We start from the raw sequence: 15,950 nt of genomic DNA on the forward strand, positions 1-15,950 counted from the left end.
TTTGTTCTGCTCTCCGTTTCTCGTTATGTTTTTGCCGAAATTTATATATGAACTCTTTCCCTCTCAGATTACCACAACCAAAAATATAGTACGAGAAGCCATGATGAGAGGTGTACGTCCAGGTGGTAGGCAACACAAAGTCCATCTGCAATGTATAACAATTTATCTAACATAGCGTATATATTTTTAGATAAACAAAGCTTTATTGATCTCAAACAGTAACATCTATAGAATCGGTTCAAGACTACATGCAGTCGACCTCGCATATCTAGGACACACAACTTACAAATTATTAATGAAAAACGATTAGGGATCAAAATCCAAGCTAAATGGTAGTGAATATTTTTAGCGTTCTTCTGTGATACCCTAAGACTTCTTATTATAGAGAGAATAGATTGGGAGAAACCTCTTATTGGAAGAAACCTCGCACCCTGGACAATGGGTAATTTTTCATATATAATGTATGCAACTTGAGCTATATGAAACAACAAACCCTTGATTAGTTAGGTTATACATCTCTAATATCCCGCAGTCACGGCTGGAAGATCCGGATATGCAAGTTTAAAGTTACTCCCTCCATCCTAAATTACTATTCATTTTGGCTTTTCTAGATACATATTTAACTTTTGCTACGTATCTAGACATAATATGTATGTACGTGCATATCAAAAACTATGTATCTAGAAAAGTCAAAACGAATAGTAATTTGGGATGAAAAAAATAGTACACAACTAGGCAAGCTATAGACTTAGTCATGACATCTTTAGCATGACATCCGCAAGATGGTGAAAGAGGGAGCAGCGTGGCCAGAGAGGGAGCAGGGTGCGGGGGGACGCCGGAGTGAGCGCCGCTCATGCTTGACGACAGAAGAATGGTCGGCGGGGCTGGGAACGAACGGATAACGAAGAAATCGGAAGGGAGAAAAAAGAGGAAAAAGAAAAGGAAAAATTAAAAACATAAAGATAAAAAAAGAAGGAAAAGGAAATAGAAATAGAAAATAGAAAATACGAAAGGAAAAAAAGGTAAGGATATTAAGGAGATTTGACATATTCTATCCGTTTTGAAGAGCTAAAAGCGGTAGTTTTACCAACTTTTTCTAACAAACGAGCCAGAACCAAAAAATTGATTCACTAGAGAAGCCACGGCTAGAGATATTTTCGCACAAGTCAGAGCCGTGCCAAACATGCCCTAAGAATCAAAGGTAGCTCTTGCCCTCGTGCTGCCCGCTTCAATCCGCACATATAAAGGTCAAGAGAGATGAGGCGGAGGTCGGTGAGTGGCGTGAAGTAGTAGACGTTAATGTAGTTGGGGGATTGTGGCAGAGGTCGAGGTTCGACAGCGAGGATAGCCCGTGGTGACGAGATGGTTGAGGCTGTCGCAAAGTGTCAGTCGTGTCAAGATCCCGCAGCCGCAGGAAATCCCTAGAACCAGTGGCAGATGCAAGATCAAAACATAGGGGGGGCTTACTTCTTCCTCCTCCATCTCCACCCCTTCTTCCTCTTTTTCTTCTTCTTTTACCTCTTTTATCCTCCTCTTCTTCCTTTGCTTCTAATGGAGTTCTTGGATAGTAGGGAGGGCTTGAGCCCCCCTTAGATCTGCCCCTACCTAGAACGACGAAATCATAGATACTGTCAATCATAGGCTTCCTATATTAACTCTGTCGAGTCGTCAACGCCAGGACCGAGCCACCCCGACCAGACATCAACTAGGTGTTTCCTTCCTCGGTGATGATCCCTCAACAGCACCATAGCGGCACACCATGGAGGTCACAAATTAAGCAATTAAGTTTAAGGTTATCTCTATTCAGCTAGGGACATATAAGGAGTTTTTTCGTCTCGTTGCAACGCATGGGCAATGTTGTTGGTTATTAATGAAAAATGATAAGGGATCAACATCCCCACCCAATGGTCATGAATATTTTAACATTCTTCTGTGATACCCTTGCAATCAAAGACTTCTTATTATAGAGAGAATAGATTAGGAGAAACCTCACTGTCCAGGGGTAAATTTTCATATATAACCATGTACAGCTTAAGCTATATGAAACAACAAACCCTTGGTTAGTTAGGTCATGCATCTCTAAAACCCCGCAGTCACGGCCGGAGGATCCGAGTTTAAAGTTAGTAAACAACTAGGCAAGCAAGTTTTTAGTGATGACATCCACAAACGGGTGAAACGATGGCACATGTAGCACGCGAACGTGTCCTAAAGTAACTTTCTCGCGGACAAAGTGAATAGACATATGGGGTTGCCTGTCGTACAGACAACGCTGGTATTGTCGCGTAGGCTAAAGGTGAACTTAAACTGAAAAAATCAACAAATTATTGCCAAATGTAATTTCATCTTTATATGGTTCTAGAAGACGTTCGAAAAGTATTGGATGCCCACCGCCGTAGCTGCAGAAATCGGCGGCAGATGTAGCCTTGAGCCGGTCAGAATTGCTGGACAATTCGTATGACTGACATTAGCAGTCTGGCACAACTCGGCGGCTTTCGTACCCCTGCCATTATAATCATGCAATAGTCTCATTTTGTACTGTAGTGGTTATCATGCCATCACATAAAATTTGCTTACAACTTGTTAAACTAGCCACATCAAAACTTTCGTGGTTACCAATATATTACTAATCAAATGCGCGCAGATTCAATTGGCTCGGAAGTGATCTGATCACATAATTTTGAACTTCATGTCTTGCCGAGAATTACAAGCTATATATAATTTGAACTTCATGTGCTGCCGATGATTACACTACACATGCTCAGCCAATATTCTCTCTACCCAAACCATCACCCCAAAAAAAAGTGGGACAAAAGGCCAAGGGGAAAGGGGGAAAAAGATAGGTTAATTAATTAACAAATCATGGTGCAGAATCTGCTGATGCCACAAAGCCATTGCCTACTCTAACGGGAAGTGGTGGCTTCTTGTTTTTCGCAAGGCTACACTGGGGGCAAATGTATTCCAGCCCATCTGTCTTCGCATAGTCCTGTTGACACAGCAGACAAGATCAATATATAACCTAAACTTTGACGATCTTGAAATTTAAACAAATATTACTCTACGATTAGCAAGTGTCTACCTTGAAAGTGCCCAGCCCTTGCCGTCTATCACAGCCAAAGTGGGCCCATTCTCCACATAACCCACAGTTCACCCAATCGCCCAGAGCACTACTGCAAATACATTTAGGAACATGTTAGATTCTACTGAAATGGAATAGAGTGTCAGCGGGTACACTAGAATGAAATCAAATCCCCAAACCTGTGGCAAATCAAGCAACACTCCCCATCGACGTCATCATGTGCAAGTTCATATTCCAGCAAATATGTCTCATAATGCCTCTTTAGTGTGTTCCCAACACCCTATATATAAAAAGTGTGCATGATTAGAGTTGTATTACAATGGAAAATGAGCCTGATTGAAAGATAGCAGTAAGTTCCCAAAATAATAATTTTCAGTAAACAACTGGCACCATTTACTTCATATAATAGCTGAAGCTGTGCAAAAATTGAAACATCTTTTCCATATGCTGGGAAATAGCTCTAAGGATGTTAACTACAAAAACATGGTAGGACAGAAAACAACAAATTCAGAGACTTATTGGGGAAGACAGTACTAGCTAGATATATAAGACAAGTAAATACATACTGTCATTTTGTTTGTAACTGTATGGTTGCTCATCTTTGAAAAGACTTGACCTTTCCAATTTATGCCATTACCTACATAAAAGCCACCTCGGGATACCACCTGGATGATAGCAGTCAGATTATTTGCCAGCAAAATCATTAGAGCATCACATGTTATTTTCTTTAGTTTATTTCTTTTTTGGCAATATCTTCTAAGGTGACAACAAGATCTCTAGAATGTCAGGAGTTTAGAAGCTTAAAGTTTTCACGTTCAGTTGTTTTTTGCAGTAGTTTAGGAAGCATTCTAGTTCTCTTTATGTCCTAGATCTGTGATACCATTCATGTTGGGTAGATGTTTTTGTTAAGTTTTAGGATAGATATACTGGTTCATGCCAGTTTTTGTAAGGCTGGACTGATTTCTCTCAGTATCAAGGGCATTGAGTTTGCCCCATACAAGAGAACAGCAGAAGTGTGCAATTACCTCTTTGTATAAATTATATAAATCAAGGCGCTTTGTATTTAGGACTGCATCAGGAAATTCTGCCAGTCCCCCTTGAGGTATGAGTCGGGTGTGGCCCCTCTGAAGTAGAAACTGCATGACATCTTTCAAGAAGTCTCCCTGCAAAATACCATAAAATGATATGGCTAATTGCTAGGAAGATGTAACAACACAAAAGGGAAAAAAAAGGATCGTCCAGAAGTGTACTTCAGAGCAAATACGGATAGGCAACCGATCGCACCCATGTTTCTTCATTGGCAGAGGATTCATCAATGGAACTGATGGTTGAACACGTGGCGGCCCAGATGATGATTTTCTTTGAGTGGCTGGGACAACAGGTACCACACTATGCTTTACAGGTGGAGGAGCTGGCAAGCTAGGCTTAACTTGACTAGCATCATGAATGATAGATTGAGGTAAACCCATAAAGAGATGCATTTGTTGCTTGGGAGAGTGGGGAAGGGGTCTCATTGTTGCAGGCTTCAACCTTGGCTTCAACGATGATAGGGAAGACCCTTCAGTAAGATGCTTCCTGTCCTCTGTAACTCCATTTGTGCCAGATGAAATTTGTTTTGACTCGAGACTTCCAGTGATTCTATCCTTGGTAAGGGACGCCGACCATCGTGATAGATGGGCATAGGGACCATTTTGAATATCTTGATCTTTGCACTGGTTAGAGCAAAAGAAAAGAAGACGATCTGCATCCTGCCTATCAAATGAAGACACTGGTGTGCCATTTACACAAGCAATTCCAAGTGCAACCAAGCTTCTGTAGGAGATTTCTGGCGCAAGATGTTTCAAAACCTAGGCAATGAAACATAATCTCCATTCAGAGATGAAATAGGATCCACTCATACAAAGTTATGCAAGGAAATGGTAGTCAAATCAACACAAGGGAAGTAGAAATGTGGTTCAGACAACCCAACTATTTTGTAACTGAGGGCTCTTGATTAAGAAAAGACACGCAGTTTTAAAAGAAAACAGAGTGTTCACAGCAGATTTATGTAAAGAGCGCAAGCTCAAAACACATATCATATTATCATTAAAGCCTTGTTACCCCTTAGACAAAAGGCATTGCCCAGCAATCCAGAAATGCTACTAAAATCATGTTCAGATGATTAGGTTGAAGCAGATAGAGAAACAGGAGACACAATTATACACAAGCACTAGGTACTAACATAAAAGGCACTTGCAGCAAAACATAAACTTAAACATCAGAATAAATTCCCCAAAACAGAACGCCACCATAACAGCAGGGCACAGTTCTACAGTTTGGAATTTTGAACTTTGGAGTATGAGATACTTTTCCAAGGGAAAGTGCAACTCAAGACCTGGAGTACTAAACAAAGCTCGTGTTACAAAATGGTTGATGAGGCGCCTTATCTGAAACAACATCTTTTTAAACATAGGAAATAGAATATATAACCGAAAAGGCAGAAAAGAACGCTATAAAGAAAGGTTTGCTGTTGCACCAAATGTTATTTTGAAATAAAATTGGGTAAATTTTTAGACATAAACATAACTAGCAATATGCTTAATGCATCGATTTAAAACGTTGAAGAAAATTAACCTTTGCTGCCCATTTAGGCAGGGCCATCCAGACTTCAAAAGTAGAAGCTCCACAAGCCAAGCACATGGAAGACAAAGGCTCAGCTGAAGATGGCTTGTTATCCTCACCATTCGATAGAGCATGAACTAGCTGGCTCTTCTCAATAATTTCATTCTTGATATGGCTCTCTAAGAGCTATGTCATAAGGCAACATGTGAATTTTTTTTCACATAAAGTTAAGGGCTAGGAAATGATAAATTGTTGTAGAAATTGATACCTGATCATCAAAACAAGTTTGAGCACTACCAGAAACAAGAAGTGACACATGCGAAGAACTGCAAGTTGTGATATCACAGCGCATTGTGACAACCCCATGTGAAAGAGTTTCAGCTTGTAGAGGCGGAGGAGCAGCACTGGAAAGAGAACGTTGTGAGCTTACATCTCTGAATCAAAAAAAAATCACAAACAATAATATTTTATTTCTATTTTGTTAAGACCACAAACACTGATTTCACAATAAAGAACTACAGTCTAAAGAAAGCAGCAGCATCTAAAATATCATTAGTGGACTTGGTCAAAATATAACTTGAAGCTACCAGGTAATAAATGAAGATACAATCTGCATCACCAGTTTTCTTTTAAATGAACTGAACTTAAGTTTCCATTTGGTTGACACTTCATAGGCAGAAAAAATTAAGATACATTAGTTCATTTTACATGCCATCAAATTCATGCTTCAAAACATGCTGAGATCAAATTTATCGAAATGATTACTGAAGCAAGAGCCACGAATACAATGCAAAGAAGCATTCTGAGAACAAGAAAATTATAATATATTTACTAAAGCAAAAAGGCCAAGAATACATTGTAAACATGATCCACACCCAACTTATAAAATGTTTGATATACCACAAGTTATGAGATATGTTGCTTAATATGTAACGCACAGCAGTTCAAGATACCTGACTCTGTTCTGAAGTTTACTCCCACGAATCTGAGAAGTAAAAAAGCTCAGCCATCAAGCAGGTTCTAGCAAATATGATAAAACTCAAAATAGAATGCTAGAGTTTTAAGAATGTTGGCTCAACAAATCTGCCTCTAAAGACACCTCTAATTAACAGATCAAAAAAATGTTTTGTCGCTTATCAAACCAAAAGTATGAGTTGAACTTTAACACTAGTATTAACTTCAAATATCCAACCCTTTGATATGCATCATATTTACTGGGATTCTCAATTGAAATGCAAGCTAATTGAATAAAATTAGAACATATACCCAACCAGTGTCCTAAATAGTGGCAAGCAGCTAGTGGGCAGTCACCCCACTTGTCATGTGAGCAATTCACTTTTATCAAGGCTGCCTTGCATGGGAACAGCTGGCAAAAGGCATCGCATTGCCCATTTTTTGTTAGTATATTTAGTTTCTTAAGCTGGCAAAATGTGTAAACACTAAACTATATGAAGCAAAAGCGGATCCTCACCACTGCCTCTTCCGTCTGCATTAAATGACATTTACTAAATATAAATATATGAGTATATGCGGCATATAGATTTGCATTCCTATAGTGCCTACGGCAATACTAAGAAGTAAAAATTCCAAGTTAACATCAGCATGCTGCATATAAATTAGTGTGCTCAGCTCTAACTTGTTGTAGCTGCTTAAAATGGCATAGCTGCTATTCCTATAGTTCCTACAGCAATACTAAAAAATTCCAAGTTAACATCACCTCCTCCCAGCAGTTCAATGGACTAGCACTTTCGTGTGAAGATTACATCTATTCAAAACTCGATACTTTTCTAGAACCTAATATTGATTACTAGAACTCTAGAAGGTTGGGCACATACCTCAATATTCAACAAAGCATTCAAACCATCCTCCAGTGCGCCCAACAAACATGCATCCTGCAGTTGATACAGCTGTGTGATCATTGATTGGAACAAGGAAAACATCAAATGATAAAATGAGGCATAACCTCTAAGCTTACCAAGGTACATGGCAATCCACAGACAAGAACTTTCATGTTCACATCTTCATCATGTATTTTTATAGCAAGAGAAGCTTCAGAACCACCTTCTTCCTCATCCACTTCATTCTCAGAAGGGATGATATTTATCTTTGGAGCATCCCCAAGTAGGCGAGGGCCAAGCTTAACACTTTGAACATGATTATTTCTTACACAGTACAGTCGAAATGAGGCATGTGCAAGTTGAAATGCATCCCATGTATGGCTGCAGGAACTACAACCAGAATACCAAAATGTTAGGTGTGAAATAGAATAAAATGGCACAGACCAATAATACATTTATGATGGTTGATACCTTTGAATGACTGACATTAATGCCTGGCGAAAATGAGATGCTGCATACATTGAAAATGAATTCCTCCAATATATTACATATGGTATTCCCTGAGGAAAGGATGTCAAGATTACATATTGCTCAATAAGCACCTAAATTCCATAAATAACAGTCACTTTGTTCAGGGAAAAAGGTTCATTAGCACATTCTAACAATCAGTGCCACCTAAAGTTTGTCCAAATGAGATACTATAAACATATATGCTCTATCTCCATACTAACTCTGGCAAATGTACAATAAGAACCAACTCCTTGAAAAGAGGTAAAAACAGTTATTAAAAATACCTGTGACTGAAGTGACTGGGCAAGCTTTTCCCCTATAGGAACTTCCAAATAAACCTGTGTTTAGTGCGTACACATGTTAGTAACTATACAGGAAAAACAAAAAAGAAACAAAACCACATGATAAAAGTAAATTGAATAGGGACATCCAATCCACATTCAACAAAATCACATAGCAGTTATATTAGCCACATCAATAAAATCTCAACAACACAAATTAAAATTCAGAAATTTCAGGCAACAATGACAACCAGCCACCTATCCATGACCCTCTTATAAAGCAATTTGAACAGATTCAGCATCCAAACTGTATAGACCATTATCAGAATGAACACGTTATCAGCAAATGCAATTTCTATAGATGCAGAGTTGTAGCTATAGCTAAGCCCAAGGAAATAGTTCCCCGATGATCACAAGTTCAAATTTGTCACTATCTCCATATAGTGTGTGCCTAACTCCTAGTGCTTTTGATAGAATGCTTTAGCAGTGTGCAATGCAGTTATAGTGCAGTATGCAGATTGCCAGATTGTCATGCTGAGCTATTTTTTCAAGGCTAAATATGAAACGGTAGACAAAAATGTGCATATGCATCTTATTTTTGGCAGTAAAGTAAAAACTGATGAACAGCAAATTACAGCAAGGATTGCACGCTATCTATTCAACAAAAGTTTGGAGCTTACTATGGTGGGAAATGGTGGACTGATGAGTGAGCTAAACGTCTGCAGGTCAGATAAATCAGTATCGCCCCAGACAAGTGAACCTATCTCCTCATTCTCAAGCTGCTGCCCCTGAAGATACAACAAGTTAGGTTGCACCGCCTGCTGCGCCTCTCTAAATTGCTCCACCGAGGGATTAATCAGCGTGTGCACCTGCATCCCCAAGTCCACCTTTAACTGAGAACTCAAAAACAAGCATCCACCCACAGTACACAGCAAAACGAACTGACCTCCAATCTCCCAGATGAGATGAGCTCCGCGAAGGGATACGACCGGCGCACCCGCTTCGGCTCGGGTGCAAGGCGAGCCGGCGTCTGCTGCTTCTCGGCAAACTTCCTGCATAGCACGGCGAGGAGCACGCTGTTATGCCTCGAGGTGCTCTGGATTTGAGACATGGCTGGAGGGATAACTAGTTCCTGTAGCTTAGCTCATGCCACCACTGAACCTGCAACAGGAAAATTGGAACATATCGGTAAAAACCCCCACAGAAATCCGACCAAAACTCGCCAAAACCACCTCCAGAGTAACCAAACCAAACCAACAGGCACACATGGAGACAAAGTTGAAGCCCACGGCTGGTAAATCCGCTTACCCAGGGCCGCAAGGACGCCGGCGGCGGCGCAACCGGGAGCAGATGTGGTTCGATTTTGGGACAGGAAGGAAAGGTAAAGGTTTGGGGCGAGAGAAGGACGGAACCCTAATTTCTCCGCGAATCCCCCACCAGAATATCGACGGCAATGCGAGGGCCGCAGGTGCGGTGGCGATCCGCGAATCGCACGCGAGCCTCCCGTCCCAATCCAGTCAAACAAACATTATACGGAATCTCGAGAAAAAAAAATCCACCGTAACTCAATTACTCGAACAAACACCACCAACCCTCGCAGATTAGGAGCCCAACAAACAGCTAGCCGAGCAGGTAGGATTAGGAATCCAGACGAAAACGAACGCGCTAGGACGCGTGCTAATTGTTGGGGGCAGAGCAGGGGGCGTGACGAACCGCTCGGATTGGGAGAATCGCCTGCGGTGCGCGTGGGTGCGGATCCTTCTCCTCACGCGGCTTCTGATCGATGCTGCCGCTGCCGCCGCCGCCGTGCACTCCCGTTGCTGCTTGTGGGCTCGGCGACGAGGATCATGACGATGCATTATTCCTGAATGTGAAATCAAGAGCGCAGATTAAATTAGCTTTTCGAATCGGGAATGGGGCGGGGAGGAAAGGAAAAGATAAATGATTTGTTTTGTTTTTTGGGATGAGATGGATGGATGGATACCTGATGCTGCCGCCGCACGAGGCGACGATCCGACGACGCTTTGGCGGCTCTGGCGCGGTGGATTTTCCGTGCCCATCCGCCCAATCGAATCTGCTCGACGGATGTTTCGCGGCTCGGGACTCGGCATATTTCGCGGTCTGGGACTCACTTTTCCTCGACTGTCAAACGACCAAGGCCATGTTTAGGTTCCTCCCAACTCCTAACTTTGACATTATGCAAAAATAAGATTCTCCATCACATCAAACTTGCGATACATGTATAGAATACTAAATGTAGACGAAATCAAAAACTAATTGCACAGTTTTGTTGTACTTTGCGAGACGAATCTTTTAAGCCTAATTAGTCAATATTTGGACAATAATTCACAAATAGAAACGAAACGCTACAGTTGCGCATTTATAGCAAAATGCCAATTTTGCCACTTTCAAATTGGGAACTAAACAAGGCCCAATTTTTTTTGCGGGTAACCTATCAAACGACCATTCTTATCCAGGTCAAACTAGTCATCTATATATTTTGCAATTTTACTAAACTTTGATGATTTACTGTTCGATTTGGCTGGTTCTCAATGGTCATTTCTCCCTTTTTTTTTCAAAACACACCTACGCGTTTATATACACTATGCACACTCATCCCTATAAATACACGTACAAAATCCTGCTTCGAGAAACTGAGCATTTTTTCAAATACAGACGTATATGTTCATATACATGCACGTACGTTCACCCTACATGCACCTCGATGTCGTTGGGTAAAGAATTACGTCGATTAAATTCTAAAATAAATTCAAAAATATGGTACTCGAACTTAAGTGAACAGTTACCAACCAAGCTACCCTAATTTCGCCTCCCATTCTTTTGATCGACCAGACATCTTCTTTGATCTTTAAAAATGAAGTAGGTTGGAGGGGATTAAGTATTTGACTTAGGTAACCTCGTCCATTTTTTTCTAATTCAATCTAATTCACTCCAAAGCAAACAAGCTCTGAGAGGGACGATCTAGAATATGAAGATACGGACAGGATGGCCTGTGTTCTAGTGCATGTAAACTAAGGGTGCGTTTGGTTCCAGGGATGAAGTGGGACGGGACGGGATGATCCCACTTCGTCCCAGTGTTTGGTTGACAAACATGTGGGACGGGGACATCCCCGTGAGGGAATATACCCTCTAGATGTGGGACGTCCCCGTCCCACCAAAAGTGGCGGACGGGGTTATCCCTCGTTTCCCCGTTCACGCCGTTGAAAGGCTCGTGAACGAGCGCTGGCAGGGGCGGCCAGGACCAGGGCGGGCGAAGGCGGCGCGGCCGGAGGCGGCGCGGCCGGGGGCGGAGCCAGCCCGACACGGCCGGAGGCGGCGCGGGGCGGAGCCATCCCGAGGCGGAGGCGGAGCGGCCAGAGGCGGCGCGGCCAGAGGCGGCGCGGGGTGGAGGCCGCGCGCCCAGGGCCGCCGTGGGCGGAGCCGTCCCGAGGGGCGGCGCGGCCGGGGTCGAGGTCGATGGCGCGGCTGGAGCCCTCGGTCGGCGGGAGAAGACCGGAGGAGTTGGGCAACAGCTGGCAGGTCTCCATGGCCGGTGGGTAGAACCAGAGAAGATAAGAGGAAAAAGAAATAGGAAAAAAGAAATAGAATTGATAGAGGATGACATGTGGAACCCACAAAATATTGTAGCTAACGGTGTCAAAAATATCATCCATATCACCACGTCAGACTCTTCAACCAAACACAAGATGGGACCTTCCCATCCCATTTCAACCAAACATTAAATGGGACCGTCTCATTCCACAAAATTGGGACGGGACCATTCCATCCTACATTGTCTCCCATCCAAACACATACTAAACATGCTAGTATAGTTGCTAGTATGGCTAATTACAAATATCATGCTCTCTTGTGATATTGTTTCGGACCGTTTTCATTCCTACTGTGTGCCCAGTGACCCTAATTCATGGCAATGCTATCTTAAGTCTGTTCGCTTCAGCTTATAAGCCGGCTGAAAAGCTGAAACGGTTGATTTGTTGTGAGAGGAAAATACTGTTTGGTGGCTGATAAGCCGGCTGAATAAGCTGAAGCGAATAGGTATCTACGATCACCACATAGTCAAGGGCAAAAAGGGTCATATGAACATTTGAACGGACTCCCGAGGTAGTTAGAAAAAGTAGTGAAAATTAAAATACAGTCACATTTAAAAAATGAGTACGCTAATTTTAAAAGTTGACATCAATGTTTGAGGCACATACATGGCCGCGATGGAAAATTCACTCTATGAACTGCTTCGCCTCCCTCGATTTTCCAATGAGATTTGTTAGAGCTCAAATATGTCTCAATCACTTTTCTATGAGTTTGACTAGAACGAAGTGTTCTCCGTCAGCTCCAGCAATGATGCCGGCAAGCCTTAGGGTTTGAGTTCTGAGTTTAGGGTTGGGGGTGGGGTTACCTGTGGTCTGTGGGATTAGAGGAGGCTTCGTGGTGGCTCGCTAGCCGGTGAAAAATGGTGGCGGTCGAGACGGCCAGAGAGCGGAGGCGGCATGGGTACCACCGGAGCCGGGTGGTGGAGGCAACGGGGGCGAGCCAGTGACGGGTTAGCGCGGGAGCAGTCAAGACAGTGGTGGCGGATCCGACGGCCCCGCCTGTTGACGCCAGATTTTGACACGTATGGAATCGCCGTCAAGAAAGGAAAGGATTAGCTGATGCAGCGAGACGAAAAGGTCACGATTGGGAATCGGCCAATTGGTGCTACAGTTGGAGATCGGTCAATTGGCGCTGCAGTGTTTCGGCGGATGGAGTTGGTAGAAATCGGCCGATTAAGAGGCTGGGGCAATTGGGCCAATATGGGCTTAAAGTGAATTACGAAGAGAAAATAAAGGGGGATTGGCCCACAGGAGCGCAACGACCAACTCCGATACGAGTCGTACTTGTAAATATTCGGTTTCGTTTAAAATTAAAGATAGAATCCTAGTCGGTTAAGAGGTTGGTTGTAACAGGCTATAAATAGCCGTCTTTAGAGATGTGTAAGAAGAACGACATCAAATCAATACAACAACTTACTATTTCCTCGTACTTTACTTTCAAGTCGGCGACTTCACCAATACTTTTCTTCTTTCACGAGCTCGTATGGATTGGCAGGACTGCATCGACACGATCTCCGGTCGATTCTGTAAGTTCCGTTTATCGAGTAATATCTAAGCTTTAACTTCGGTCGAATTGCTGTCGTTTCGTTTAGATTTATTCACCAGTTATCGGTATTTACTAGAATTCTTGGTTTTTTACCTGTTGTTCTAGTTTTATCACCAGTTATCCAGCTTGAAATTAGAGCTTTCGGCTTATTTATCTTTGTCGCTTGTTCATTATTTTTCGTATAGCCGATTAGATCTGTTTCAAGTGTTGTTTCTGTAGCGTTGTCTAGTTTACTCTGGCAGTTTTCTTTACAAACGTTACCTAGTTGTCGGCTGTACTGTGGCCGATTTCCTCGTCATAGCAAATCGGCCGATTCGCTGGTAAGGTTCCTCGTGATCGGAACCTCAGCCGATCGCAGCCTCTGGGATCTGACACGTTTCCTTCCATGCCAGTCAACAGGTCAGATTGGCTGGCACGCCGCGCGAACCGTACCAGGACGATTATCCGAACAGGAGTTAAGCAGATTTTTCCGGGTCGTGTGTCCGACGCTGAGATTCAATCGGCTGATCTTTAGCGCCAACACCGCCACCGGAGACGGGCAGGCGGTGGAGGTAGCGGGGGCATCCGTCCACGTTGGGCAGTGGAGGATAGCAGCGGCAGAGGCCATCGAAGCAGGGCAGGTGGTGGCAGCAGCGGGTGACGGGGATAGATCCGACAGCTAGCGCGCCAAGTAGGGGAAGTTGTCGAATTTCTCCGCACGAGATCGATGGCACCAACCATCATCAAGCCAGCGTTCACTTTTCGAAACGGGCACAACCTTCATCTTTGACTTCCTAGCTTTGCATCGCTGACGGTGCTGGATCCTTCCAACGCTGCATCATCAACAATCAGGAGAAGAAGCATCTCGATGAAAACTCTCTTCGACAAGAAGCAGAAGATCTCATCGAGAAAATCAACAATTTCGATATGTTCAAACACTGAGTTCGACTACAACTCAGACTCGATCACAGCTCGGACTAGTCCGCGTGAGCTGGCAATCAAGTCACCGCGCAAATCGATTACAACTCCAAATCGTGTTCCATTCGGACTGTCCATCAAGCAATCCTTACTCGAGTCCAACCTGGACTAGAGTCAGTTGACAACTTGGATACAACTATCTGGCGACAACTTCGACTAATCATCTCAACTAGTTATTAGTCGAAGATGACTACTCCGACTACGTCGCGACGCTCGCTGACGACTACTCTGACTACATCGCGACGCTTGCCGACGACTACTTCGACAGGCGACTTGCCAGCGACTATTTCGACTACTCGTCTTGACTAGAAAACTAGTTGGGGGCAGACTTCGCACCGTCAACAACTAGTCAGAATTGACTCCAACTAGCTAGCTTCACCAGCAATTGTCGTGGCTTCGTCGACGACAACTTCGACTCCCCATCTCGACTAGAAAACTAGTCGAGGGCGGGTCTTGCACCCTCGACAACTAGTCGTAATCAACTCCGGCTAGTTGGCTTCATCGGCAATCGACATGGCTTCGTCGACAATCGTTCACGAATCAAGCTAAGTCAATTTTCTAATTATTTTTCAGCTTGCTTTCTGCTTGCGCATAAATTGTGCTCTACTCGCCGGAGGGCAGCAAACTCTTACACACGACACGCGCTCTACTCGCCAAAGGGCAGCAAACTCTTTCGCTCAATCGTGCTCTTTTTGTCGCAGTGCCGACTACTCACTTTTGTCTTCTCTTAAGATCACTACTCTTCTCGAGCAGGACACACCTTAATTCGTGAAAGTCTCAGGCGCATCTGTCACGCCTAAGTACCCATACGCGTATACGAGACAAAAATCTCACACACGCAGTGGCGACGACTACACAGAGACTGAGAGTCTAAACGTAATAGGCTAACTACTCGAGAAGAATATGGTCAAAATAAGAGCTTGACACACAATATTCATATTGATCATTGAATAAATTTCAGTAGCTTCAATACTCTGTAAATATGCTACATAATGTATGCATCTTTTCTTTCAAATCAAACTGCGGCGACGACGCTCCATTACGCTCATCGTATCTCCAAAGGCACAGCTAGTTCCCGAACTCGGGGGCTAAGTGCCAATCAATACTCGGAATATCTCCAATGTCTCAGCTAGCTTCCAAAGCTCGGGGGCTAAGCACCAACAAGTACTCAACGTGGTTCCTACGGCTCACCTGGCGCATATGCTCGAGGGCTGGAAGCCGCGAGACTACTCAGATGATGACCTAAGTGAAGATTCAAGATCCTTGAGTTGATTACTCAATCAATTCAACGCTCAGGGGCTGATAAGCTACATCCAAGATTTCTTTCAAGCCGAAAGAAGAAGATTCAAACCTTGATTCTTCGATTCAACCTAAGGCTCGGGGGCTACTCCATATGGAGTGTGACTTTCGCCGCCCTCCATATATGAAGACTACAATATCAAGATGATCGAATGCTTTAAGCACACCATAGCCTCATAGCAGCTTTGAGAAACTTTGAAGATTCAGACGAAGTACTCGAAGAGCACCAAGACT

At 43.3% G+C, this 15,950-nt stretch overlaps 1 protein-coding gene across 1 annotated transcript; it reads right to left on the minus strand.

The window, feature by feature from the left end:
- Positions 1-2,647: 2,647 nt before the first annotated feature.
- Positions 2,648-10,448, minus strand: LOC117860949 (AT-rich interactive domain-containing protein 4). Its single transcript, XM_034744386.2, has 17 exons — positions 10,291-10,448; positions 10,020-10,170; positions 9,253-9,467; positions 8,987-9,175; positions 8,310-8,363; positions 7,987-8,075; positions 7,653-7,905; positions 7,513-7,569; positions 6,631-6,662; positions 5,946-6,081; positions 5,690-5,863; positions 4,327-4,923; positions 4,102-4,239; positions 3,643-3,741; positions 3,256-3,356; positions 3,077-3,167; positions 2,648-2,983 (listed from the first exon to the last, which is right to left on the minus strand). The coding sequence occupies exons 3-17, from the start codon at positions 9,415-9,417 to the stop codon at positions 2,858-2,860; spliced, it is 2,301 nt and encodes a 766-aa protein (XP_034600277.1). The 5' UTR covers positions 9,418-9,467; positions 10,020-10,170; positions 10,291-10,448; the 3' UTR covers positions 2,648-2,857.
- Between the last annotated feature and the right edge of the window lie 5,502 nt (positions 10,449-15,950).

The sequence above is a fragment of the Setaria viridis genome, chromosome 6 (genome assembly GCF_005286985.2).
Source record: "Setaria viridis chromosome 6, Setaria_viridis_v4.0, whole genome shotgun sequence".
NCBI lineage: Eukaryota > Viridiplantae > Streptophyta > Magnoliopsida > Poales > Poaceae > Setaria > Setaria viridis.